The following is a 26258-nucleotide window of genomic DNA, read 5'->3' as shown; positions in this document are numbered from 1 at the left end:
GAGCTCAATGATTGAAATGATAGCAACAACTCCTGATAAAATCACTTATTATTTCTCCAGCAAAATGGAGTGAATGGATGTCAAATACATAATACAGGCGGTAAAATCATTCCCTGTCATTTTGGGCAGGGAGAGCTCCTGCTTTTACTGACGGGAGCTTTTCCCAATCATCCTTGACAATAGCACTAAGTAAGTTGCTCCTAGGGAGAGCCAGTTCAGACTTCATGCTCCGACTTAGCCCTGTAGCCATAACTCTGATCTCCGTCCCAGGAACAATACCCTCGCTGCGCAGTCGCTTTACCGACTGCCCTCGCTGCGCAGTCGCTTTTACCGTCTGCCCTCGCTGCGCAGTCGCTTTACCGACTGCCCTCACTGCGCAGTCGCTTTTACCGTCTGCCCTCGCTGCGCAGTCGCTTTACAGTCTGCCCTCACTGCGCGTGCGAACTAAATATAAGGCCTCCTGAGTCTTGTCGTTAAATTCACGTACTGCGATTATCGGAACATAAAACCGGTGCCGGCGGCATTTCAATGTGCCGATATTCTGTGGCACCGTCAGAAAAATCACCGCTTCTAACTCCAGACTGTTTATTTGACGGACTGGAACCGTTAAAAGTGAGGGGCGGAGAAAAGCGGTGATTGGCTGTCGGTTGTCATGTGATGCGAGGGTCATGACCTTGCGCTCGGTGAGTACCCGCAGTTTGAGAGAGTATGGGTGAAGGATTATTACTGAGATCAGGTTATATTTAATCTGCGGAAACTGTATTCTATTGTAAATCTGTTAGTTATCTGTGTCCTGATTCAGCATTTCACTCACATGTGATGGGGAATCCAGTGGCACCAGCTGTAACACAGAATGTCTCCAGTATTCTCATGATCTCGAGTTTAATCCACACTCTTAGTGCTTTCAGCTTTCTGTTACTGATAAACATGCCAACTCTGTGAAAGAGTCTATAAATAGTTCGAATAATATCCGCAGCTTGAGGTAGACGGTGGCGTAGTGGTAATGTCACTGGACTAGTTATCCAGAGGCCCAGATGAATTCTCTGGGGGCATGGGGTTCAATTTGTTGTTCTAAAAAAAAACCCTGGTTTACTAATGTCCTTTAGAGAAGGGAATTTGCCATCCCATATGTGACTCCAGACTCACAGCAATGTGGTTGACTCTTAAGTATTCTCTGAAGTAGCAAAGGAAGGGGTGGAGTCTATAAACCACTCAGTTGAAGTGTAATTAGGGATGGACAGTAAATGCTGGTCTTGTGATGCCCACGTCCCATGAATGAAAAAGAATAAAGAAAAATAATCTGCACAGCATATCTTCATAAAGACAATATTCCATGTCTTTTCATGGAAATAACCAGTACTACTGACCTTTGATTTTCCCATTCTGAGATTTGTACTAAATGCTTTTAGTTCACTTTTCAGCCTCTGATGTCAGAATGTGGGTCTTGGCCTATTGCCTAAAGAGAAAAGGTTTTGAATTTACAAAGGAACATCACATCTTGCAGAAATGCCTTGATGCACTGCTTGAAATTACTTTTCTATTGTAGTGGCTTCTGTAGGATAATGCAGCAGCCATGTTGCACACAGCAAGAATCCACATAGATGATTGACCAAGGAAACAATTTGGAATGGTTTATTTATTTAACTCAGTCCAACATGCACCTCTGATGTAAGGTCATCTCGACCTGAAACATTAACTCTGTTTCTCTCCACAGATGCTGCCTGAGCTGCTGAGCATTCCCAGCATTTTGTGTTTTTATTACATACCTCCCAGACCTGTCTTCATCTGTCTTCTGGGGCAATACCAGTAGACACAGTCACGTGCAATTTTTCTTTTGGTGCATTAATTTATGTTTATAGCTATGATCCCACTTGCCCCAACAAATCATTGATGCGAACAAAGTTTTGGGAATTTTACTAACTCACAGAAAACAAGAGTATGAAACTGAAAGCATGTTTTTAAACCAGTTTTTTTGAGATGGAGGATCCATTTCCTCATGTAAAAGAGTACAGGCATCACCTTTAGTAAAATTTGGTCACAAAAGCATAATGTTTTCAATGGATATTCATTCAGTCATGTGCAAAATCTTTAGTACCATAGAACAGAATAGGAAGTACCTGATTCTTTAAATATCTTAATCACTTTGACGTAATATGCATTTTTGCAATGGTACACTTTTCAAATATGAACGGATCTAAAAATGTACCCTGATCAAAAAATAAATTGCTAAAAATGTACCTGCAAGCACTAATGATGATGATTATGGTCTTCCTCTTCTGAGGTTCCCAGTGCTAAACTTTTGTACCCACATTTAATGATTTGCATATAGCATGAATTTTATGACTATTTGGGGAATTAGATGCAATTCTAAAGTTTAATTTTTCTTTATGGTGTGGGCAAAGTTTAACAGAAATGAATTTTGAAGAAGATCTAATGCCCAGGCAATTGCCTGTGGACGACTGGGATACCATTGAAGACTTTGACCCTAGTGTACCACCCAGAACACCTCAAGAATACTTGAAAAGAGTCCAGTAAGTAAAATTGGAAGAACTGACTAAATTGCAATTAAATATTTGACATAACTTAAGATGCAAAGCAAGTAAAATATAAGGCCAATAAAGTTTGTTTTACATTGCTTGAATTGCAACTTGAGTTGTAACTGCTGTATTAAGTATAAATTTAGATATGCTTTCCAGCTTCAGAATCCAACTTTTGCCTGGTACCATTTATCAACTTAATGTGGCATTGGGTGGAGGCTTGGGAAGTGGTCACTTTTTTCTTTGTTGTAGGTGATACATGGCCATGGAGATCGGAGGGTGAGGATGTTAGTAGGTTAAACGTGGTTGACTCTGAAATGCCTGGAACCTACACCACATGGACTGCGGTAGTTCGAGAAGACAGCTCACCACCACCTTTTCAAGGGCAATTAGGGATGGGCAATAAATGCTGGCCTAGCCAGCGATGCCCACGTTCCATGAATGAATTTTTTAAAATGACCTAAAGAAAAAGGCAATCTGGCCTAACATAATTTAAATATAACTCTGAACTTTTTCAACTCTCAACAACCTATTGTGCCATATTAAGCACTTTTTAGTTTCAACATGGATTTGTATAGTATTTGTGAACCAAAGTAACACTCTGTAATGTACCTTGATCAGTTAACTGCTCCTTTGGAAATTGGGAATTCAGTACAATCTTGATTATCCAGCATAGTGGTGGGGAATTCCCTGCTTTCCTTCCCCAAAGGTGGATCATAAAAATCAGACCCCAAAATGTGGCCATGCATGCATGAAATAACAATCTAAGTATGGGAATGAAGATGAGTGGAATACAAATAGCTAAAGAAGCATGGTTCTTCAATTTCTCATAAATGTTATCCCCTAACATGGTGGACAATTGGCATGTAGATAATGCACATTCAACTGTAACACAGATGAATATCGCTAAATAAGAAAAATTTAATTATGTGATTTTGCTTTATGTTCTTCATTTACAGTTTAACCTACAAGTTGTAATTTAGAAGTTGTATCTCAATTTTTGCACTCAGGATTGAAGCATCAAGATGTCCTGAAGTAGTAGTGGCAAAAATTGACCCAAGAAAGTTGAAAAGGAATCAGACAGTGAATGTTTCAGTAAGTACAATAATTGGATATATTACTTGAAAACTGTAGGACCTTTCTTTTTAAGGATCTTTTTATAATTTTTTACATTGTTCCTTGTCTACTTTTGGCTTATAGCAACTAGTAAAATTAGTGGAAAGATGAAACTGACGGTCAAAAATGCTGTACCTTTACAATAAGCACTATTTTAAATAAAAATTGAAGCAGAATTAGCTTTATTTTCCCCAGAAAATATATTTTTAGGTACACACTTCTCTGTAGTATTGAGCGTGTACTGCAATGTTAGAACTGCCTTTTGGATGAGATGTTTAGCCTGCTCAAGTGGCTATTCACAGAAGATCAGTAAGTTTTCTCAGTGCCCTGGCCAACATTCCTCTCTCAACCAAGGCCATCAAAATAAGTTAACTGGTCATCCATTCAGTTGCTGTTTGTTGGAGCTTGCTGTGTGCAAATTGCTTGCTTAATGATAGTGATTGCAATTCAAAACTAACCTATTTTGAACAGTGCTTTAGAGCTTGGACTAAGGGGATGATAAATTGCTATGTAAATGTATGTTCTTCTTACTAAGAACTACAACAAAAATGTTAATGTTTATTGGAGTATGATGTTTTTCTTGATACTTATTTGAGTTTTGTGTCCTTTAGTGTTATACATATGATCATAAGAAATAGGAGCAGGAATACACCATTCAGCCTATCAACCCTGCTATGCCATTCAATATGATTATGGCTGATCTGATTGTGGCCTTAACTCCACTTTCCTGCCTGCACCCCATAACCCTTGATTCCCTTCTCGATCAAGTATCTGTCTAACTCAGCCTTGAATCTATTTAATGAAATTTGTCTACTTTGTGTACATTTTGAAAGTAAACTGAACTTGCTCATTGTCCATATCTAGAATCTAAAATTAATTTATTTTGAAGTTTGTGCTTGTGAAGTATGGGATTGTGCTGAATAAGATGCATGTTTTTCCTTGAGTTGGCTTTGCAAAGTTAAAAAGTGCATTGTCACAATTGTATCTATTTATGGTGATTAGCTACAGTAAACTTATTCAAAATAATATAATATTTTATTGAAATTGCCAAAACATTTTTCTATACCCTCTTGTTCTGCCCCAAAATTTAAGAAGTTAATCTTTTAAAGAATGCACTGCGGATTGCAATTCAAAAAGCTAAGTAGTTGCTCAAGAAGCACTATGCAGAAGTCTAGTTGATGTCTTGCCATATATATCACCAGTGCAACCTCACCCTTATTGTCTTTTCACGTAATTGTCTTTTTTTATAAACAGGAGATAGTTCCATTATATTTCAAAACAGAAATATAATTAATAGTTATCTTTTCATATGTAGAAAAATCAGTCACCCTAACCCATCCCTGTTTCCTTTTATGTAGAAATGCAGCTATATTTATCAGAGTTAAAGTAGAGTTATTTTAAATTATCATATTGCTGCACATTTTAGATATTTATCATAATTCAGTTTATATATTTTAGCTTTCTGGATGTCAACCTGCCCCCGCAGGATTTTCTCCCAGTCTCCGATGGCAGCAGCAGCAAGTAGCTAATTTTTCAATCCTTCGACAGGTAATATACTTCCTTTGTAAAAATACCTGTGTGGATATTTAAGAACTTAGGGGTGAAAATGCATTCAAAATTACATTATATAAAAAAGGAATATTAATTTTCCAGCCAGCAGGCAATGCTCCATTTAAAAATAAGCTTTATGTTAAATAGTGTGACTTCTAATTAGTACATTCTAATAATGATTCATTCTGTAATTCTGTGGCATTGTATATTTCGTTCCAATTGTAAAGTGTTTAGTATATTGTCACGACTCACTTGGGACCATATGCTGTAATATCAAGCCCCACTGTTCCCCGAGCCGCGACAAATGTGAAAAGTTTGACCAAACCAGCAGCTTGCCCCAATTCTACCTAACTGTTTAATTTAGGTTAACAGAATATGAGCACCAGATTTATAAACTTAATAAGAAAATATCTGTTTATTGAGCAAACTGTCATTTAACTAGTGGCAAAAGAAAGAAATATGAACTGCTAATTTCTAACTCTGTAACCTAAACTCTACCCCTTCTTAAATCCCTATTCACATACATATAAGACAAACAAAAACATGGATTTTAAGGGTGGCATAAAACAGTTCAATAGCACCAATTCTGGAGTACAGGATTTGATGGGTGATTTTGATCGATGTCTTTCAAATTCCTTTCAGTTCTTGTTGATGACACGAAATGGTCTTACAGCTCTTTCAGTATTTAGTTCACTGGTTGAACACTTGCCTTTCAATGTCTCTAACAGTGATTTTCCCCTTTGCCACTTGGCAGGGGCTTTCAGAGAGAGCAGGTTATAGAGACATGAGGAGAAAAAGCCAGCTAGCTATTATTTTGGAATTAGTGGAATCTTCCACACAGAGAAACAAAAGGTTTTAGGTCTTTTTCTTTTCAGGCTAGGAGCTATTCCGCTACACTGCTCTCACACAAAACCTGGCCATCTGGTCAGGAGCCAATTAAAACATTGTTGCCAGGCAGTTCCCCATTTGACTGGACTCCTCCTCGGCACCATCCTGTCTTTCACAGCACACTCTGTTCCAGGACAGCAACATTGTGTAAAAATCCCTCACTGTTCCAGTGGACATGTCTTTCAAACTGCAGCCATTGTAATTTTAATCCACAGTCCAACAGAAAATAAAGAAAATAAAAAGATATGTCCTTTACAACAGTCCAACAGAAATAAAAAGGTATGTTCCTTACAATATAGCCAAGTATGTGGAATATATGCAGTTTCAGTAGATTTAAAAATATACCTAGGAAGGCTCACAAAAAGAGTTTTTGCCTTAGATATTTGAACATGTAGTTCAAAAATTAAAATTGTGCATATTGGAATGATTGTAGCCATTGGGATGTTTCTGTGCTATGGAGTACGATAGTAATGTTAAATGTTGCAGGATAAGCTGAGAATATGGAATGTGGCCCCAAACATCAGAGCTAGATAAATGCTAACCTGAAAATATAATTTTATTACAATATACTGATCTTCTAGCAGGGTTTGTTTTTTTTTTCATTTCACTACAATGATGCTTGTATTTTCAAATAATGACATTAATTTTTATTTCTGGTTTTCCCCAGAGTATAGCTAAACACAGGGATCATTGGAAGTCACAGCCTTTGGATAGTAATGTAATGCTGGTAAGTGGTTTGCATTGATCCAACACTCTTTCTATTGGTGTGTGAGTTAAAGAGTAGCATTGGAAATGTTCATGACCACGTCTTTAGAAAAGCTTGTTATCCTATTAATGCATCATATATATGTTGCAATTTTCATCAAAGGGTCACTTTTTAAAAAAAGAAATCAGATCCAGAATAAATTTGAATTTGACATTTTGGGAAAGAAATTGTGGGCACAAATTTGGTCTCTGCACATCTCTGGAGACTATGCTGTGGAAGCTGAGTACCCTTTTTGCTGGTGTGTGCTGAGTCCCCAGCTGCTTCTGGTTTGGCATGCCATCTTGAATGGTCATCTCCTGCTTGTGCCAGAAGCAACTGATTTGGTGCTATCCTGATGTCACACAGCCCAACTGGCTGATATGATGCCCATCTACCAAGTTTGGACCAAGCAGATCCATTGCACAAATTCAGCTGTCGTTCTACAAAGGTCAAGCTGTCAGCTGCAAAATGGGCCCCGCAGCAGCATTACTTAAAGGTTCATTTAGTAAGTTGTAGGTGAGGTGCTTTTGATTTGCTTTACTTCCACAAAATCAGCCTAAGTAAATGTGCTGTGTTTTTGGCATTTTGGTCCTTCCAGGCAGGGAGGGCAGAGGAATTTCTGACCCAGATACAAGGGCTGTGGTGGTAATGCCTTGTGGTCCGCAACTTGGCCAAGACAGAGACCAGAGGATACAGAGAGAGATACAGTCTTCTGTCTGCTCAGAAGATGGTACCTGCTAAGGATTTCCAGAGAGCAGTTCTCTTACTTTCACCTGATTCCTGCATGTGCTTTTGCCAGTCCTAGTGCTCCTATGCAGTGCTATCCTAGTGGCTGGAGCATAGCTGGTTGAAGAATGCTGACTTTGCATGGGAAACTGCAGATGCCCTTCTATTATGCCCTTATTGCACCAGTTCGGCATTGGCAGCAGTGGTCTCAGCTGGTTCAGAAGCAGCAGCAAGAGCACTGGTGGTGTGGTTGTGATGGGAACACAAATGCTGTCATCTTGAGAGAGGATAGCAGGTTCACCCTCTGTGGTATCACAGCCTGTACTGGGGGCGGCACCTTCCTATCCTAGTAATCTGTTGGAGGACTGATTGCTGGGCTGCTGTTACAGTCTGCATGTCACTATGAGCTCTGGTATCTACTGCAATCATGGCAGCAGTCTGAGCCTGTGTGAGAGCAGGTATGGACTTCATGCTCTCTATCTGAGTTTTCACTGTAGCAGTGAGACATTGAGTGGCTTCCATCTGTGCTACAATAGAAGTTGAGGTAGCAGCCGCCAGATGCCCCATCATTGTGGGGTCTGCTAGTACAGTCATAGAGTTGGCCATCACTTTGGAGGAATGGATGCACTCCAAGCCTTGCATGTTCCCTCTGCCGGACTGCTCCATGTTCTTTGACAGTGACAACAGACTATCTGGCAGGCTTGCCAATATACTAACATCTCTGTGTAGATCAATGTCAGGGCTTTGCAGCATACTGTACGATTGAAATCCTTACCTGAGTCTTCTGCAGCAGAACTCATGTGACCATGCTCTCTTGTGAGCTGATCTAGCTATGTGTTTGGTGACTTACCATGACTCTATATTAGCCTCTAAGCTACATGCACCACAGATGGCAGGGATTGTGAGATCAAGTGATGATACTTCCTAATTACTAGTGTAATTACTAATTTCCTCCTGGCTTCATAGAGGTTGTGCAGATCTTGGGTATCTGAAAACATAAAAGCAGGGTTGTGGAAATCAAGAGGTCTATGATCACATAATTGGCAACTTTCAATTTAAAGGAAGAATGAGAATAGAGAGTTGAGAAGGGACATAAGGCTTAAACTCACTGTCCCCCAATGTTCTCAGCAGCATTGGATGTTGAACGCTCTGTATTGCTGACCCCATCATCCTGAACACCATCTTCTCAGTGACTGAACAGAGTATTGGAGGCACTCCCCAAACCCCTGCCCGCACTGTTCCCCTTTTGCAGCCTTCTGCAAAAGAGAGGGCAGCATGTCTAATTTTGTGACACTCTGTCTGGGTGATGTATGTGCCAAAGCTGAATAACTGGAGCTCTTTGGAGGTAATGAGATTTGGGTATGAGGCTGGCATCTTTGGAAAGTGTATGGGTAAGGTGCTGTATGTGAATCTTGGTTGTAAATTCTGAATGATACTAAGAACAGGTGGGTGGCTGATGGGGCATTGGGCAGCTTGACAAGCTGCAAGTTTGGTATGAGAGGTGGTGTGATGATACATTCACTGACCTTGACCACCTTAAGAGGTCTTTAAACTTCTTTCTGTAGTATTATCAGGTCCTCCTGGCCAGATTCTTTGAACATTGACCCTCCCTGTCCACCTGCTCCCACACTCTTCTGCTGACATGTCTTTAGGGTCTACTAGCCTCTCAGCAATAAAATGGTCTCTCTCCTTCTATACACCTCTGTGACTAAGGCATCCAGGGTTGCATCTGTGAATGTGAAAGCCTTCTTCCAAGGCTGGTGCTTCATTTTCCTTCACTTTGAATGCATCTGTTTCAATTTTTTTCAGACTTGTGTTGCAGTGCAGTTTCTTTTTAAGAGGTACAGACTGCCTTGAAGAGCAGGAGGCTAGTGGAGTACATGCTACTCTTGAGGTTCTTATACACCTAGTGCACATGCAGACAGCCAGTAGTGCAGGTTGCACTAGGGTACACAGCACAATCATTCTTTATTCTTTCATAGGATGTGGGTGTTGATGACAAGGCCAGCATTTGCCCCCCACCCCCCGCCTTGAACTCACCTTGCTAAGTCAAGAGCAGTTAAGTGTCAACCACATTGTTGTGGGTCTGGAGTTACATCTAGGCCAGACCAGATAAAGATGGCAGATTTCCTTCACTAAAGGACTCTAGTGAACCAGATGGATTTCTACAACAACTGATGATAGTTTCACCAACTTTATATTCCAGAATTCAAATTCCACCAGCTGCCGTGGTAGGATTTGAAATCATGTCCTCAGCATTAGCCTGGGTCCCTGGATCACTAGTCCGGCGACATTACCACTGTGCCTATGATTCCCCTCATTATAATGAGGAAGCAACACAAATTTTTGCCTGCTGCTTGCAGATCTGGAATCATGAGCACTGCCCCAAGTTAATGGCACTGACAAATTTTAACCGTTTTATTCTTAAAATTAAACACATGTAAATCACCATAGATGTATCTTAAACCTTCCTCTAAACAGGCTGTTCAAATGGGTAGTTTTAGGAATCAGTTGGTTAGTGTAAAGCATACTTGAACCCTATGTAGGTTCCGAATTCAGCCACTGAGCGTGTACTGAATTGGCTGATTTATGGTGGGACTGGAGGAGGAGGGTTGAGTTACAGATCCTGATTGCTATCCAAAGGACTCCTGTGTGAGAGAGTATAGGTTGAGGACAGTATTGGATTTGATTCTGATGCCTTCCACTATTGAATAACCTGCCTACTTCCTAGACTCTTGGTCTATGATTGTGCGTAAAGAATAGTAATTTGGGTGAAGTATTAGAGCGTGACTAGCACCCATGCAGCTCTACCCTAGCAAGGAGTCAACATCTTCAGGAAGGCAAGGGAGGAATGTTGTTAATTTTACAACTGCTATAACTGAGTGTGTGCTTGAAATATTTTACATAATGTAAGGAGTTGAAGCAGGTCCAGGACTTAGTGGTTAATTAGACACACAGCCCAGAGCTTTAAACAAGTGAGGTTTATTCACCCACATCAGTTATGTCTTTAAGTGCAGCGATCATCAAGATGCTAACAGGGATTACTTTCCAGCCTACTCACTTTCAGTTCCTCTCCATTACTGAACTAATTCCCTGCCTTATTTCCTTAAAGGCTGGGAGCCATTCCTGATTAAGAGCAATGTTTTTTTTTTAAAAGCTGTAGTACCTTGCCTTGTCATTCTGATATTTTATATAATATACATTTTATAATTGTAATGCTACTGTAGATACTAAAGTTTCAAAAGCCTATGGCTCACGTTCCATGTCTTTCTTATTTTGTTACAATGACCAATAGGTAAATGCAGATCTTTTCCTGCAGACAGTATAATCTTGATTTGTTATTTTGTGTAAAGTATAGGTTGGTTAAAGCTATCACAATGCACATAGCACCTATTGGTTATAAAGAAAAAACATTATTCAGCAATATCTTGCTGCCATCTAGTGACAGCTGAATGGCCTCATTCATTTAGCATGCTCGATGTGCTGTTTAAGATTGAAGTATCCTTTTTTTATATAAATAGATAGATAGTGGTTCTCTTCAAGTTGATAAATCATTTTTCTGAATTAATTGAAATTCCTGTTAACTTCACAGCCAACACCTGATGACGAAGAAGGATGGAAAAAATTCTGTCTTGGAGAAAAATTGTACTTGGATTCATCTGTATCACCAATCACTGATGAGCCTGATAACCCAGGCATTGACTATGTGCAGGTGATTATTTTCATCATACACTAAGCACAACCAGAAATCAGCTGCCTCCATGCAGTGGTGATTGGTATCAAGTAAACCTTTGTGTTCTGCTAAATAAATGAGATCTCTTTTAAACTTGGAACTGATAACAGTCTTGAGGCTTAGCAATTTTTTTGCACTGCTGTCAGTTTCATTCAAATTCAGTATCTCATCTTCCTGTTACACAGATGTTATGTGGCCACATCAAACTTACAGGGTGGGAGGGGTGTATCAAAGTTAAAGGCTCCTATTTCAAGCTTGCACCAGGTTGCACACAAAGGTATATTACCCACAGCAGTAGAAATTTATGTTTTGTAGTCAAGTTTTCTGGACATTGTTACTTATTTATCCACAAGCACAAGGGAACAAAGTTAAATTCAACAATACAGAAAGTTAGAAACTACTTCAAACCCACTTTTCGGAAATCTTTCTTTAGTTTCAATCTTAACCTGACTTTATGATGGTTTAAATCTTTAAAATCACCAAACTAGTTAAAAGAATGGGGCAAATCATAATTATCATTGGAAGAAGTTGTACTGATTGAAGATGCCTCAATAAAGTACCTGTTATATCTATTAGCAATCTTGACACATCTTGTGCTATTTGTTAAGTATAGGAATATATTCCTATGCAGATTCATATGTATTTTGTCTTCAGGGACAAAGTATTGACCTAAAGATCAACAAAACAAAACCCTTCATGACACCAATCACTACCCTTAGAAATAATTAAAGAAGAGAGCTTTGAGAAACGTGATCACTTGCTATAAAATTGCAATTCTTTACCTCTACTTTATGCTGCCATAATAGCCAGTGGCATTGAGTATGAAAAAACAACTATCTAGTTCAGTTGGATCCAGATGGGCCTTAGGAAAGCAAAAAAGTAGACTGTACTTTTGGAAGACATGCTACTACTGAAGCTTTGGTGCATTAATAAACATCTGGCATCAGTAACAGTTGAGCCTTACAGCAAAAACAAATTACTAGTGCCAGCTGCTGATGTATTTGTTTTATGGCTGCAAGAGAAGGATGCATATCAAAAGTAGAAGAGTGACACTTGGATGCTCTTCATATGTGTTGCACGGTGAGCATATCTTGCCAATTTAGTAGCAGGTCAGTTGTGAAATGACCCTCATCCAGATTTGGCAATCACAAGCCGCAGTGCTTATTCATCAGTACAAGTGCAGACGCTTTCACGTTTAACGTGTGGGTCTGGAACATTTGTTATGACAGATGCTTAGCATGCATACCAAACGGAGCCAGGATAATGTGACCATCAAAGGAAATAACAAAAAGCTGTGCATGCCACAGTAAAAAGCAGCAATTTAAGCTGCAAAATAGCTGGCACTTTTGGCAAAAGATTGTTAAACCTGAAAGTAAATTGTAACTTTGAGTACATACAGTAGAGAGAAATTTGTTTAAGAAACTCAGTTTTTCTACTCTCTTTCCTCAATGGTGGGGTGAGGGGTGTAGTTTTCCCAGACAAGGGGAGATAGGTTAGGGTACGTTTGGGGAATTAAATCCCCTAAACGTTGCATCAGATTGGGATCTCTGCATCATCTCATCCACCCCACCCACTTCCAGGTTTCACCTGGGTGGGTTTGAAGATCGAAGGGTAGCTAATGTAACCCAACTATTTAAAAAGGGAGGTAGAGAGAAAACAGGGAATTATAGACCAGTCAGCCTGACGTCAGTAGTGGGGAAAATTCTAGAGTCCATTATAAAAGATTTAATAGGTGAGCACTTGGAAAACAGCGGCAGAATCAGACAGAGTCAGCATGGATTTACAAAAGGGAAATCATGCTTGACAAATCTACTGGAATTTTTCGAGGATGTAACTAGTAGAGTTGATGACGGGAAGCCAGTGGATGTGGTTTATTTGGACTTTCAGAAGGCTTTCGACAAAGTCCCACATAAGAGATTGATGTGTAAAATTAAAGGGCATGGGATTGGGTGTAGTGTATTGAGATGGATAGAAAACCGGTTGGCAGACAGGAAACAAAAAGTAGGAATAAACCATCTTCTTTTTTGAATGGCTGGCAGTGACTAGTGAGCTACCACAGGGATTGGTGCTGGGACCCCAGCTATTCACAATATATATTAATGATTTAGGTGAGGGAACTAAATGTAATATCTCCAAATTTGCAGATGACACAAAGCTGGATGGGAGGGTGAGCTGTGAGGAGGATGCAGAGATGCTGCAGTGTGATTTGGACAAGCTGAGTGAATGGGCAAATGCATGGCAGATGCAGTATAATGTGGATAAATGAGGTTATCCACTTTGGTAGCAAAAGCAGGAAGGCAGATTATTATCTGAATGGCTATAAATTGAGAGAGGGGAATGTATAATGAGACCTGGGTGTCCTTGTACACCAGTCGCTTAAGGTAAGCATGCAGGTGCAGCAGGCGGTAAAGAAGGCAAATGGTATGTTGGCCTTCATAGCGAGAGGATTCAAGTACAGGAGCAGGGATGCCTTGCTGCAGTTATACAGGGCCTTGGTGAGACCACACCTGGAATATTGTTTTGGTCTCCTTATCTGAGGAAGGATGTTCTTGCTATAGAGGGAGTGCAGCGAAGGTTTACCAGACTGATTCCTGGGATGGTGGGACTGACATATGAGGAGAGATTGAGTCGATTATGATTACATTCACTGGAGTTCAGAAGAATGAGGGGTGGAGGGGGTGCCTCATAGAAACTATAAAATGCTAACAGGACTAGACAGGGTAGATGCAGGAAGGATGTTCCCAATGGTGGGGCAGTCCAGAACCAGGGGTCACAGTCTGAGGATATGGGGTAGACCATTTAGGACTCCAATGAGGAGAAATTTCTTCACCCAGATAGTGGTGAGCCTGTGGAATTCACTACCATAGAAAGTAGTTGAGGCCAAAACATTGTATGTTTTCAAGAAGGAGTTAGATAAAGCTCTTGGAACAAAAGGGTTCAAAGGATATGGGGAGAAAGCGGGAGCAAGCTATTGAGTTGGATGATCAGCTATGATCATAATGAATGGCGGAGCAGCTCGAACGGCAGAATAGCCTACTCCTACTCCTATTTTCTATGTTTCTGTGAAGGCAACCAGGGATCCCCTGTGCAGCTATTGGGTAAGTAATTTAAATATTTGAATAGATAATTACAATTTTAACCAAGCGTTTGGGCTTTAACAGCCAGTGCATCTATTTCTTGAGATGTTAGCAGCTCTCCAGGGTCAACTAGGTGAGTGTACAGCAACCTGTGCTTCTTCAGTGGAACTGACAGACTGGGAAGCCTTTAATTAGTGAAATGGAGAAGCTTCAGCCATGTCTAGTTGAGAGCCTTTCTCAGAGTGCTTTCACTGCTTGACGGGTAACTGCAAACTTCTTGGAAATCAGTTCACCTGCCTTGCACTTCTATCAGCTGCGCTTCCCTGCTATCAGCCTTCATGATAGAGCATGACTCTATCTTGCACCTCTGATAAAGAACAAGCTACATTCCCCTCAGCTACGTGGTGCTTCACAGGGCAGAAAGGATGGGCACACAAGTCCAAGGAGGCAAAACCCCAAACACATGTCTACAGGCAGAGAATTCATTCTCTCGACATGTGTGAGCACCAGGAGGCTCAGGCTTTCACAGTAGATGGCCACTGACATTGACAGCCACCTGGAACAAGATCTCCTCCTTTCCAGTGAAGCAGGTTGGCCATTGCTAGTGGCCATTAAGGTGCCTGTCACTGGTGGGCCAATGCCCTGCCCACCCTGCCATAGGTCTCTGCTTGCCCCTGAAGTGTGGTCTCTTATGCAAGGAGAGAAAGCAAAGAGTTATGTGTTAGAAATGACTTGTGTGGCTAGGAGGATGGACATTTGGGGACGGTGTCTGTGAGGCATGGGTGTGAGAAGGAAATAGGATCAAGGTGAGTGCTAGACATTCAGAAGGGTGTGAGGTGCCTGGAGAGAGGGAAATGTGTGGAGCTGCAAGGTGTGTTGGTCCTGAGAAATGCTAAGTAGGTGTATGCTCGGAAAGTCAATTGGAACACCATTCCTATGTCATGCCCTCCTAGTGTCCTAGAACTTCTTGGTGCACTGTCTCCAGGTTGGAGGGACCACACTTCTGTTGCTGACTTCCTTGGCCTCTGCCATGCATCGCTGCTTAGCTGGAGAGGCTGTCCACTTCCACACACCTCGCTGCAGTCCCTCAGATCTCGCAGCAGAAACTCCAAGTAAAAGTCTTCTCTCCATTCCTGTGTTGCTGCAGCTTCAAAAATCCATATGCTATTCAGCCCTTCTGACACATCCCAGCATACCTTGTAGAAATCCTTCCTTTGATAGAGTCAGTTTGTCAGCCCACCTATTATTGATTAGCATCACCCGCTCTGGGTTTCCTGACTAATGTCAAAGCTCAGTTAACGAGCCACAGCAAAGCCCATTGCAAATCACAATGGATTCCAGACCCACTACAGATCCCACCGTTTTGGCAGGAACCATCATTTGAAAATTCTGGTCCTCATGCATCATCTTCAGTTCTTCTGCTGGCAACCTAATTGGGGACCTGTGAAATCCTTATTGTAGTGTTTAGTAGTTGTGTAAGAAACATGCATTGTAACATGTAACTGATGTTTGTATCTTTGTGCTTTTTGCTTTGGACAAAAACACTTTTAGAATTTTCCATTAGTATTATTTAGATTTTTGCTTTCCTTTGAGAATTAGATCAAAATCAAATTAATATGGTGAGTTTGAGTTACTATAAGTGGCTGGTCTGTTTTACAGGTGGGATTTCCTCCCTTGTTGAGTATTGTCAGCAGAATGAGTCAGGTATGTGCAGATTTCATTTTTTCTTCCTTTTTTAGCAGTAAGCAAATGCTGATTTTGGAAGAACTTTAGGCATAAAGATACAAGTTCTGATCTACAGCCTCAAGATCAAACAATCATAAAGTGTTGGATCTCTCTGAGCTGCAAGTACATTCTAATCTCAAAAGTTTATAAACCAAGCAATAAATAAACTCTGACTTTTGATCTTTGAAGTTATGCTTACTTAAAATAATTAGTCCTGTGACCTTTAAGGAATACTGTTGCAGTTTAGCAGAATATTGCATTCTTCTTTGATATAAAACCTCATTCTTTCTAAAACAGTACATCTTGTGAGCAATACCATAGGGGATAGACTAGTAATATGTTTTTAAAAGGTGCATCAGGACACAGGTTGCACAACAGATATCCTACTTTATTATAGGTGCTCAATAATTTTAAAATACAGAATGCTTCGGAGCTGGAATCTAGCCTCACTTTCAAATCTGTCAACAATAATTAAACTCAAATTTGCCCTGAACCTTACTGACCTAAAAGGACATAACTACACCTTACCAAAATAATATTTGCTGCATTATATCATTTGAAAAGCGTAGGACTGTAGTACAATAAATCATCCCGCGGCAGACCTGCTGTATTCAGGATGGCCAAATTTTGCAAGTGGCCATGAGATCACAGCTGGGCACAGTGAGGAATGGGATGGAGATGGAAACTTCAAGGGTGAGGGAGAAATGGAGAATAGGGGTGGGATCATCTGGTTGTTGCAGCTTTGCTTGGAGGGCAGTGAGGAAGCACTTCTTCCTCCTGGCCCACAAGCAGTGTTGGAAAAACACTTAACCTTTTGGATCTAGCAGAGGCCTAGGAAACCCTTTCTGGAAGTGTTACAGACAAATAGCTGAAAAGCTGAGTCATGGTGTCTCACTTAATTATCATAATTCCTAACCTAAACCTGCTCTGGTTAAAGCAGGAATAGGTACATTTGCAGCTCGTTCATTTTCAATAATGTAATTATTCTCCTGCCTGCCCTGAGGTTTGAGTTAAAACTCCACCCACCAAAGGGTACTGATCAAACAAACTGTTTTGTCCTGAATGGTGTCAAACTTCTTGTGTAGTTGGAGCTGTACTCACCCAAGCAAGTGGTGGGTGTTACATCACGCTCCTTACTTGTGCCTGCTTGATGGTGGAAAGGTTTTGGGGAGTCAGGAGATGAATCATCTGTTGCAGAATACCCCCCTCAAAACTACCCTTATAGTCACAATATTTATGTGGCTGGTCTAGTTAAGTTTCTGGTCAGTGGTCAACCCCTGGATGTTGATAATGGGGATTCAATGATTGTAATACCGTTGAATGATATGGGGAGTGGTTCAACTTTCCCTTCTCGGAGATAGTTATTATCTGACCCTTATGTGCTGTAAGTGTTACTTGCCACTCATCAGTCCAAGCCTGAATGTTATTCAGGTTTTTCTTCATTTGGACATGGACTGCTTCAATATCTGAGTAATTGCAAATGGAACTGAACTTAATTTGTTTGTGGGATGTTGGGATTCAATAATCTCATTCTAATTTATTCTATTTTACATTAATTTCTGTTTTTAACAAATATGTATTTTATTTCCAACAATATATCAACACAATAATGCAATCTTCATTACATTGTATAATCCTCTCCTGATCAAACATGCAATTTGCAAATACATACAATTATGAAACTCAAATACCTGAATACTTGAAAACACCTCTAGTATTCCTGCAATACTCCAATAAAAATGCAGTTTTACTTCAGGGTGAAGAAGTGGCCCTTAATTATATACAATAAAAGTGTATCTTCAAACTTGACACAAGTACCAGTGGAGACGTTTTTCATTTAATAAATTATATTACAGTTTCCAAAAGGACTTTTCTACCCACTGAGTTTTAATCCATTACCCCTTTATACTGAAAGCAGTTAGTAGCTGAGGTATAGATCCATAGGTGGGTGTATTGGCTCCCCTACTCATATTGTTACAGAATTGTCTATTTTTTATACATTATTAAGCTGTTCTATTAAATTGAACCTCAACCGATGAGTTACAACTCTGTCCACACATGCATGCGGGTACACATGCCCAGCCTTCAAATAATCTTGAGGGTCCCTGGCTGTGTTTTTCCATTTCCTAAACTGGGATTATTGAAGCACCCACATGTTACCTCAGCATAGACCAGTTAATAAAGCTGGCTTAGTGCTGCTTCAGAATTGGCTTTTGATTCATAGGGGTAAACAGTCTGTGCGACTGTGGAGATGCAATAACCAAGCAACTAAACAATATTTTATATTTTGGGCAAAAATGTAAATGGGTGCACCATTAATATCAACATTTTTAATTTGTATAATGTTTCCCAGTGATATTTCAGGACAAGTTAATAAAGTGTGTAAATATTGTAAGAGATTTGAGAGTCTTTCTCATGAATGGAAGAATCCTTTATCTTTACCAGTCAATGTTCATTTCATGGTGCTGGTTTCGTATTGAATGTGTTCATGATGAGCATGTTTATATACTAACTGAAAATCAAAACCAGTATCCAACTACATTTAATCAGTAGTGTTTCCATTATTCAGAAGAGGGATAGTCAGCATCATGTAACTTCTTAATGGGTAATTATGCTTAATCAGTTGCCAATTTTAACATGTTAATCAGTAGTTGAAAAATTTCAGTTTTGTTAAATCTCATACAAGATATCCATATAGAGTACACAATTGCTCCTTGTATCAGATTCAGCTTCAGTCACTTTTGAAAGACTAGTCATGATTTGTTTTTTGTTCTTTTCCAGCCCACAGTATTTAATGCCCTGGAATATCTAATCAACTGGTTTGGAGATAAAAAATTATATCCAGAATTAGTAAGTGATTTCTTGCCTCTGGTAAACGTGGCTTTTTTTTTAAACAGGTTGCAAATACTTGTTTGGTATACTGTAAGTTGTTGTAAACGAATGAGTATAAATCATTGGAGGTATATAATTTACTTATGCACTGAAACATTTTTTCCATCCTCTACTGCTTTGCCTACCAATGCTATGCAGCATCTTTAAAGACAACTGGCTACCACCCATCTATTAACATGGATGTACCTGATCAAAAACTTAATTCTATATTATAATTTTAACATTAAAAAAAGTTTAAGGATAAGAAAAGACTTTTTGGTACACTCAAATTAGCTTTGTATCCAATTACATTTTAACTTCCTTATCGTCTTTGACTCTGACTCTGACATACATTCAATCACAGAATCGCATAGTGCAGAAGAGGCCCATCGAGTCTGCACTGACACATGAGAAACACCTGACCTACCTACCTAATCCCATTTACTAGCACTTGGCCCATAGCCTTGAATGTTATGACGTGCCAAGTGCTCATCCAGGTACTTTTTAAAGGATGTGAGGCAACTCGCCTCCACCACCCTTCCAGGCAGCACATTCCAGACCATCACCACCCTCTAGGTAAAAAAAAGTTTTTCCTCACATCACCCCTAAACCTCCTGCCCCTCACCTTGAACTTGTGTCCCCTCGTGACTGGCCCTTCAACTAAGGGGAACAGCTGCTCCCTATCCACCCTGTCCATGCCCCTCATAATCTTGTACACCTCGATCAGGTCGCCCTTCAGTCTTCTCTGCTCCAAAGAAAACAACCCAAGTCTATCCTACTTCTCTTCATAATTTAAATGTTTCATCCCAGACAACATCCTGGTGAATCTCCTCTGCACCCCCTCCAGTGCAATCACATCCTTCCTATAATGTGGCGACCAGAACTGCACACAGTACTCCAGCTGTGGCCTCACCAAGGTTCTATACAACTCCAACATGACCTCCCTACTTCTGTAATCTATGCCTCAATTGATAAAGGCAAGTGTCCCATATGCCTTTTTCACCACCCCACTAACATGCCCCTCCGCCTTCAGAGATCTATGGATAAGCATACGCCAAGGTCCCTTTGTTCCTCAGAACTCCCTAGTGTCATGCCGTTCATTGAATACTTCCTTGTCAAATTACTCCTTCCAAAGTGTATCGCCTCACACTTTTCAGGGTTAAATTCCATCTGCCACTTATCTGCCCATTTGACCATCGCATCTATATCTTCCTGTAGCCCAAGACACTCAACCTCACTGTTAACCACCCGGCCAATCTTTGTGTCATCCGCAAACTTACTCATTCTACCCCCCATATAGTCATCTATGTCGTTTATATAAATGATGAATAATAATTGTAATCCACAATTACATTGGAGATAGATTATTCCAAACATTTACATCTTTTGAGTAAAGACATTTTTTCTTATTTTTATTTACTGTGCACTAATTTAAATGTATTCTGACCTAGTTTACCTTGAACTAATGATCTTAATTTATCTTAACAAGATTTACCAGGATGATAACATAATTGACATGAGCTACAAGGAAAATCTAAAACAACAAAGACTGTATTTTCTCAACCCAAGATTAAGTAGGATTTTTTAGAGGTTTTTAAAATGATAAAAGGAGTAAACAAGGTGTTTTCACAGTTGATAAATTGAGGTCAGCTGGCAGTGATCTCGATATAAGAACTTACCACATAAAATTGTAGACTCTTGCAAAGTCATTGGAGTGTGGTATGCTTTGCCACAAGTGGTGATTGATGCTAAATTGATTACAGTAATTAAAAAGGGATAGGATCATTAGTTAAAGACGATTACTATATTGGGGAGAGAGCAGAAACATTGAATGAGTTTGGGGAGAAAGCAAAATCTTGTGCCCATTTTCCCCCCATTGCATCTGGATCAGATTGTAGTTTTTTTCTCTCATGTAAGGTTCTAACACTAGCAAAACTCTGTGGACAATACCCCTGGCACCAATGTGTAGATCATTAATATGGATTGTGAAGAGCATGGTTAGATCCCTCTATAACTACCACCTAGTTGGATTCTGGAGCTTAAGAGCCTTTAATCTTTCTCAATGTGTTGCTCTTCTCTGAACCAACTACAGCATATCTATGTCCCATTTAACACCAAAGTTGTACACCACAGTCTAAGGATAGTCTGACTAGTCCATCATGAAGCCTTCAGCACAATCTCTATTGACTTCATTGTTCTAGTGATTTATTGCAGCATTTTATTTTATACATTAGATATTGCATTGCACTTGAGAATTATAAAAATGTATGTGGGTTGCTGTGTCAGTGCTGTGTTTCAATTTTTCTTAGGGCAGATGGCTGTATGCATTGTTAGCCTGTATAGAAAAGCCACTACTACCTGAGGCTCATTCTCTTATTCGACAGCTGGCTAGAAGATGTTCTGCAGTTCGTGCTAAGCTAGTAAGTATTTGATTTTTTAGGAAATACAGTAAATGCTTGAAATTTTAAAATGGTTTTGTTCGATAATGGAATTTCATCATTGCACCATTTCATTGTTGAAATGCATATATTCATGTGGCACAGTATCCTATTTGTGCACAAGCAAATATTGTTTCTCCATCTTGCAAGGCCAAAAGTGCATTTATTGCAGTTAATTACTGAGTATTATTGCAGGTGTGAGTTGACATTGTATTACTCCAGGGCACAGTAGGTAAAAGCTTCAGTGCATTATGTCACTGTGCTGTCTGTTACAGTAGAGATTAGAAAAAACTGGACATTGCCATCAGGAGACTAAGCAGCAAACTTATTGCCACACAGGGGATGTGGTGGCAATGCAGTAGATGAGATTGATGCAACCGATTTAGCAAAAGGTAAAAGAGCTAGAATATATCTATTTCAGAGGTTCTGCCAATCAATAATGTTAAATAGGAAATCTGAACTTCTGAACCTTTTTTATCCAAGCCCACAGCCCTTTTTTATTCTTAGTTTCTTTATTCAAACCATGAATACTGAGTCCTATTTATAGTGCCTTACTGCCATTCTGACCAAGAACACAGGACAGACTACAGATGAGGGATTGAACCTGCTACTTTCCTGGCCTGTATGAATCAGCTGCTGCTGCCATAACCAGCTGAACCATTTGTACTACTTTGTTCATTTCTCAAAATTCTTTTCATTACTACTTTAGAAAGATAAAGGATGCTGCAATGATTGTTTCTTCTTGAAAGTAGTACGAACACTTTGTGGGAAGAATTGATGAACACGTTACAGTGGGTTTTTAAAAAAATGAAGTTACTAATTCATTTTAATACTCTTACTCACATTAAATGGGGGATTTATACTGCCACCATTTGCTAGTGCCAACAACAAGCAGATCATTAGAACATAGGAATAAAGAGGCCATTCAGCCTCTTAAGGGGTTCTAGCATACAGTTAGATTGATTGATCTGTAACTTAATTCCACCTACCTGCTTTGGTTCCCTAACCCTTAATACTCTTGCCTATCTTTTACTATAAGAGAGAAATCCTGGGAGTGTGGATACAATAGTACAAGGATACAGTAGTGTTTATTCTCTGCTGATATTTCATCCTGAGCTGTTTTCTTGGTAGGTTTTTTTTGACAAGTAATGTTTTTCCATTGCCTTCCACTCTCAGGGGTAGGGTGAGGAGTCAGGTCCCAGGTCTTCCTTAGCCAGAACTGGAATTGAACCTGTGCTGTTGATGTTATTTTGAACCATATGCTAACCATCAAGTCAGCTGAGCTAACAGACCCCACTATACGATAGTTTACATGTTGAAAGTAAGGAATATCGGTGAACCTCTGCTTAGTCACCAGTGTTGGTCCACAGAAATGGTAAACTGTTTTGTCAATTTTATATACTGTAAACATATAGGTACTGCTTCTCCAGAAACTTATGGTTTCATAAAGTCAAATGGCCTTTGTTCAATGGTTTATATTATCTTTGCTGTAAAGTGATGAGATATTGGTTATTTGATGAATTCTTGGTGGCTTGTCACAAACATGACAAAAAGGCTATTGTCTCTAGCTAAAAGGAGAAAGATGGAGTTGTATGTGTAGAATGATGGATGGAAGATGCTTGACAACTAACAAAATAATAGAACAGGTGACCCTGTGCTGGACAGTTGCACCTTTGTGGAATGAGAAGAATGGCAGGAAAGAGCTGGATAAGTTTACTCTGCCATTTTTTTTAAGCCACTACCTCTTGCCCATCTGGTCTGCCATCTGTACAGCCAAGAAAGGTGGTTGCTTGAGCTATTATCATCTCCATAGAAAGTTCAAATGACCAGCCCACACAAATGTATTTAATTTTGTATATTTTAAAAATCCCAGCGTGTCCTTTCTCACCAAAGTCCACCTCACCACCAACCGCCCCCCCACCTCCTAACTACCTACCAAAATACCATGATTTTCACTTTTTTTTCTCTAGGAAAACCCAGAAGAAACAGAATTGTCAGCAGTGAATTTACTGATTTGTTTAGTTGCCAGGTATTTAACAACTTTCTTTAGACTTCACCTCTGCAAGCTTGTGAATTTATCAAGTTGGAGAGTCTTACCCCATAACTGAGGGGTATCTCCTACCCATAGTAAGAAGTACTAGCAGCAGTATTTAACTTTGTCAGTAATTATATTATTTTCTATTCATTTTTTTAATGTAGCAATAATTCCATTCATGTTTCAATGTTAAAATATAAAGTAGAAATGAAGTTAATCATGTTCAAGAAAGGAGGGAAAGAGGAAATAGGGAACTGCAAACAAAATAGCCAAGCATTATTAATAGGGAAAATGCCTGAATCTCCTATTAAGGACATGGAAAATTACAATGTGCTAGGCAGAATCAATATGGCCTTACGAAAAGGAAATCATGTTTGACAGATCTATTAGAGCTGTTTGAGGGTATAACCAGAAGGAGATGAGGGAGAACCTGTGGATGTAGTACATTTGATTTTCCAGCAGGCATTCGATAAAGTACCATATAAGAGACTGTTACATAAGGTTGAGGATGATATATTAGCATGGACTTAGATTAGTAAATAGACAGTAAATAGAGCATAGAGATAAATGAGTAGTTTCTGGATGGCTAGTTGTAAATAGTGGAATTCCATAAGGATCAGTGCCTTGGATATTATCACCTCATCAGATATAGACTCTAATTAGCCAAGGTCCAAGTTTGCTGCAATGGCTCAGTGGGAAAGTAAGCTGAGGAGAATGTAAAGGGATCATGTATAGACTGGCTAAGAGATTGGACAAGCAGGTAATAGATAATGTATAATTTGGGGAAATGTGAAATTATCATTGTGCTTTTGAACAATGATGGGTATAAGACAGAAACACATGCAAGAAGGCTTTTGAAACAGCACAGGTAGTCAGAATTTTCTTTTCCAAACTGAAAGCTGCAAATCAGTGAAGTCCGAAAAGGACTCGCAAGAATACAATGCAGCAGATGTTAGAAATTAGCTTAGGCTAATTTATATAGAACAAATGGCTATCCTTATTTGCAGTGAACTGTGATATATAATAGAGAATTTCCTTTCAATTCAATAAGTAGTTTTTGCTAATGTCCCTCAATGTAAATGTTATATCTTTTTTTTAATTGTTTTTCTTCAGGTATTTTGAACAGAGTGACCTCGCAGATAATGATTGACGTGATTACATTCTGGAATAGAATTCTAGCTATAATTTTCAACATTGCTTATTATGTTAGCATCTTTACTTTTTTAATGTAGACCTTTCTATTTTGCTGGCACAAACTTAAATGTCTTAAATTTTTTTGAGGATATTAAACGATCTTGCAGGAGAATATGTAGATCTACAAGATAAAATGATCAAAGATTAAAAACTAATTGTGTCAAATAGCTTTGTTTTAAATAAATAATTTGACTAGTTTTGGAATTGTTTGTTCATAACTGTTGGTTTAAATTCAGTAATTAGTTGCTGAGACCAAGGAATTGATTAAGACTTGTAATGACCTTGGTTGAGACCAGTAACTTTTTTTAAAAAGAAATCTGAAATCCCAGTTATCTCCTGAAAGAATGAAACCACAAGATCCCATGGTTTAAACAAAAAATTTTAACAATATGAGTCAAACAAAGCGAACACTAAATACTAAGCTAACCTCCCCATACGCTAAAACCCAGAATCAATGCAAGTTAAACATGAACGAACAAACATATTGCAGCCATTTGTAAACTATAAATTTCACATTAAATGACAGATACAACCAGGGCAGGTCTTATGCTTGGCAGTCCATCCAGCACAAAGTCATTCACAACTCTGTCTTCCTCATGAAGAATTTCAGCTCCTCCTCTTCTTGGATTTAACCTGGTCATCAACCGACAGCAGCGCACAACTGACCCGAGTTCCACTGGCATGGTCTGCACCAAAAATGGCTACGTCTGCAGAACCTCCTCAACTCCGTCTGGATGGTGTAGATCCACTATTGTTATCTTCAAGTAACAGCAACAGCTGCAGCAACTATATCTTTGCTTATTCTCAGCTTTTGAATGTTTCAAACAGTTTGTCTCCCTAGAAGGTTTGCTTTCCAATCTCTTCCATTCTTAGTTTCCCTTTTCAGTTTCTCTTTAGATTTGGGTTTGGCTCAAAAAATCCAAGCTTTGAAACCACGGATTCCTTGATGAGCTTTAAGTGTACTCAGTACAGTAAAAATCCTTGCACCATTTAATTTACACTGGCTTTCAGAAGAATGGCTACAATTGTTTTCTTTAAATTAGTTACTGTGTCCAGTCACAATTGGCCATCTTAAAACTATCCATGGATAAGGATAAAACTGATGTACTGGACCAGAGAAAACTCCTAAGCAGTTTGAAAACAAAAATCTTGAAGTCTGTATTTGTATTTGGATCTGAATTTTCATAACCATTTGCAACACATTTTGACTGTATTGTGTCCCAATTTAGTCTATCTACAATGCATATGAAAATATAGGTGGATATGGGATTTAGCAGTATAAAAGGTATTCGGTACTATACCCATTCATGATACTAATTAGCATGATTAGCCTATCGAGTACTCTTTATATATTACTGATGTGAAACATTCATTTAAGGAACTCTGAACTCTACAGTAAGATTAGAAATTCCCCAATTATGCTTCATTATTAGAGAATCTGCTTTTTCAATGAATGTAGTAACATACAAGTACACTGACTTACACTAACACTGAATTCTGTCCAAGCACTAGCCTATTGATATAATATCAGTCTAAAGAGTGTTTAAAAACTAAAATTAAGTGTCCTTATTTTTAAACCAGTTCTTAAGTTTGTTTGGACCTGAGTTTACCTAAAATTGTGC

At 39.2% G+C, this 26258-nt stretch overlaps 1 protein-coding gene across 3 annotated transcripts; it reads left to right on the top strand.

The window, feature by feature from the left end:
• The first annotated feature begins 480 nt into the window (after positions 1 to 480).
• On the top strand, positions 481 to 24834 carry gemin2 (gem (nuclear organelle) associated protein 2). Of its 3 annotated transcripts, none has more exons than XM_041215309.1 (11): positions 485 to 683; positions 2403 to 2531; positions 3548 to 3632; positions 5112 to 5201; positions 6760 to 6819; positions 11156 to 11275; positions 16033 to 16077; positions 18880 to 18948; positions 21279 to 21389; positions 23378 to 23436; positions 24556 to 24834. In XM_041215309.1, the coding sequence occupies exons 2-11, from the start codon at positions 2413 to 2415 to the stop codon at positions 24590 to 24592; spliced, it is 795 nt and encodes a 264-aa protein (XP_041071243.1). In that variant the 5' UTR covers positions 485 to 683; positions 2403 to 2412; the 3' UTR covers positions 24593 to 24834. The 3 variants fall into 3 exon arrangements, with proteins under 3 accessions (XP_041071245.1, XP_041071243.1, XP_041071244.1); XM_041215310.1 differs by lacking the exon at positions 485 to 683 and adding an exon at positions 685 to 736; XM_041215311.1 differs by lacking the exon at positions 23378 to 23436 and having other exon boundaries at positions 481 to 683.
• Positions 24835 to 26258: the final 1424 nt, after the last annotated feature.

This window comes from Carcharodon carcharias, chromosome 20 (genome assembly GCF_017639515.1).
Source record: "Carcharodon carcharias isolate sCarCar2 chromosome 20, sCarCar2.pri, whole genome shotgun sequence".
Lineage (NCBI taxonomy): Eukaryota > Metazoa > Chordata > Chondrichthyes > Lamniformes > Lamnidae > Carcharodon > Carcharodon carcharias.
Note: the sequence above shows the minus strand (reverse complement) of the source record. Positions and strands in the feature narration are given on the sequence as shown.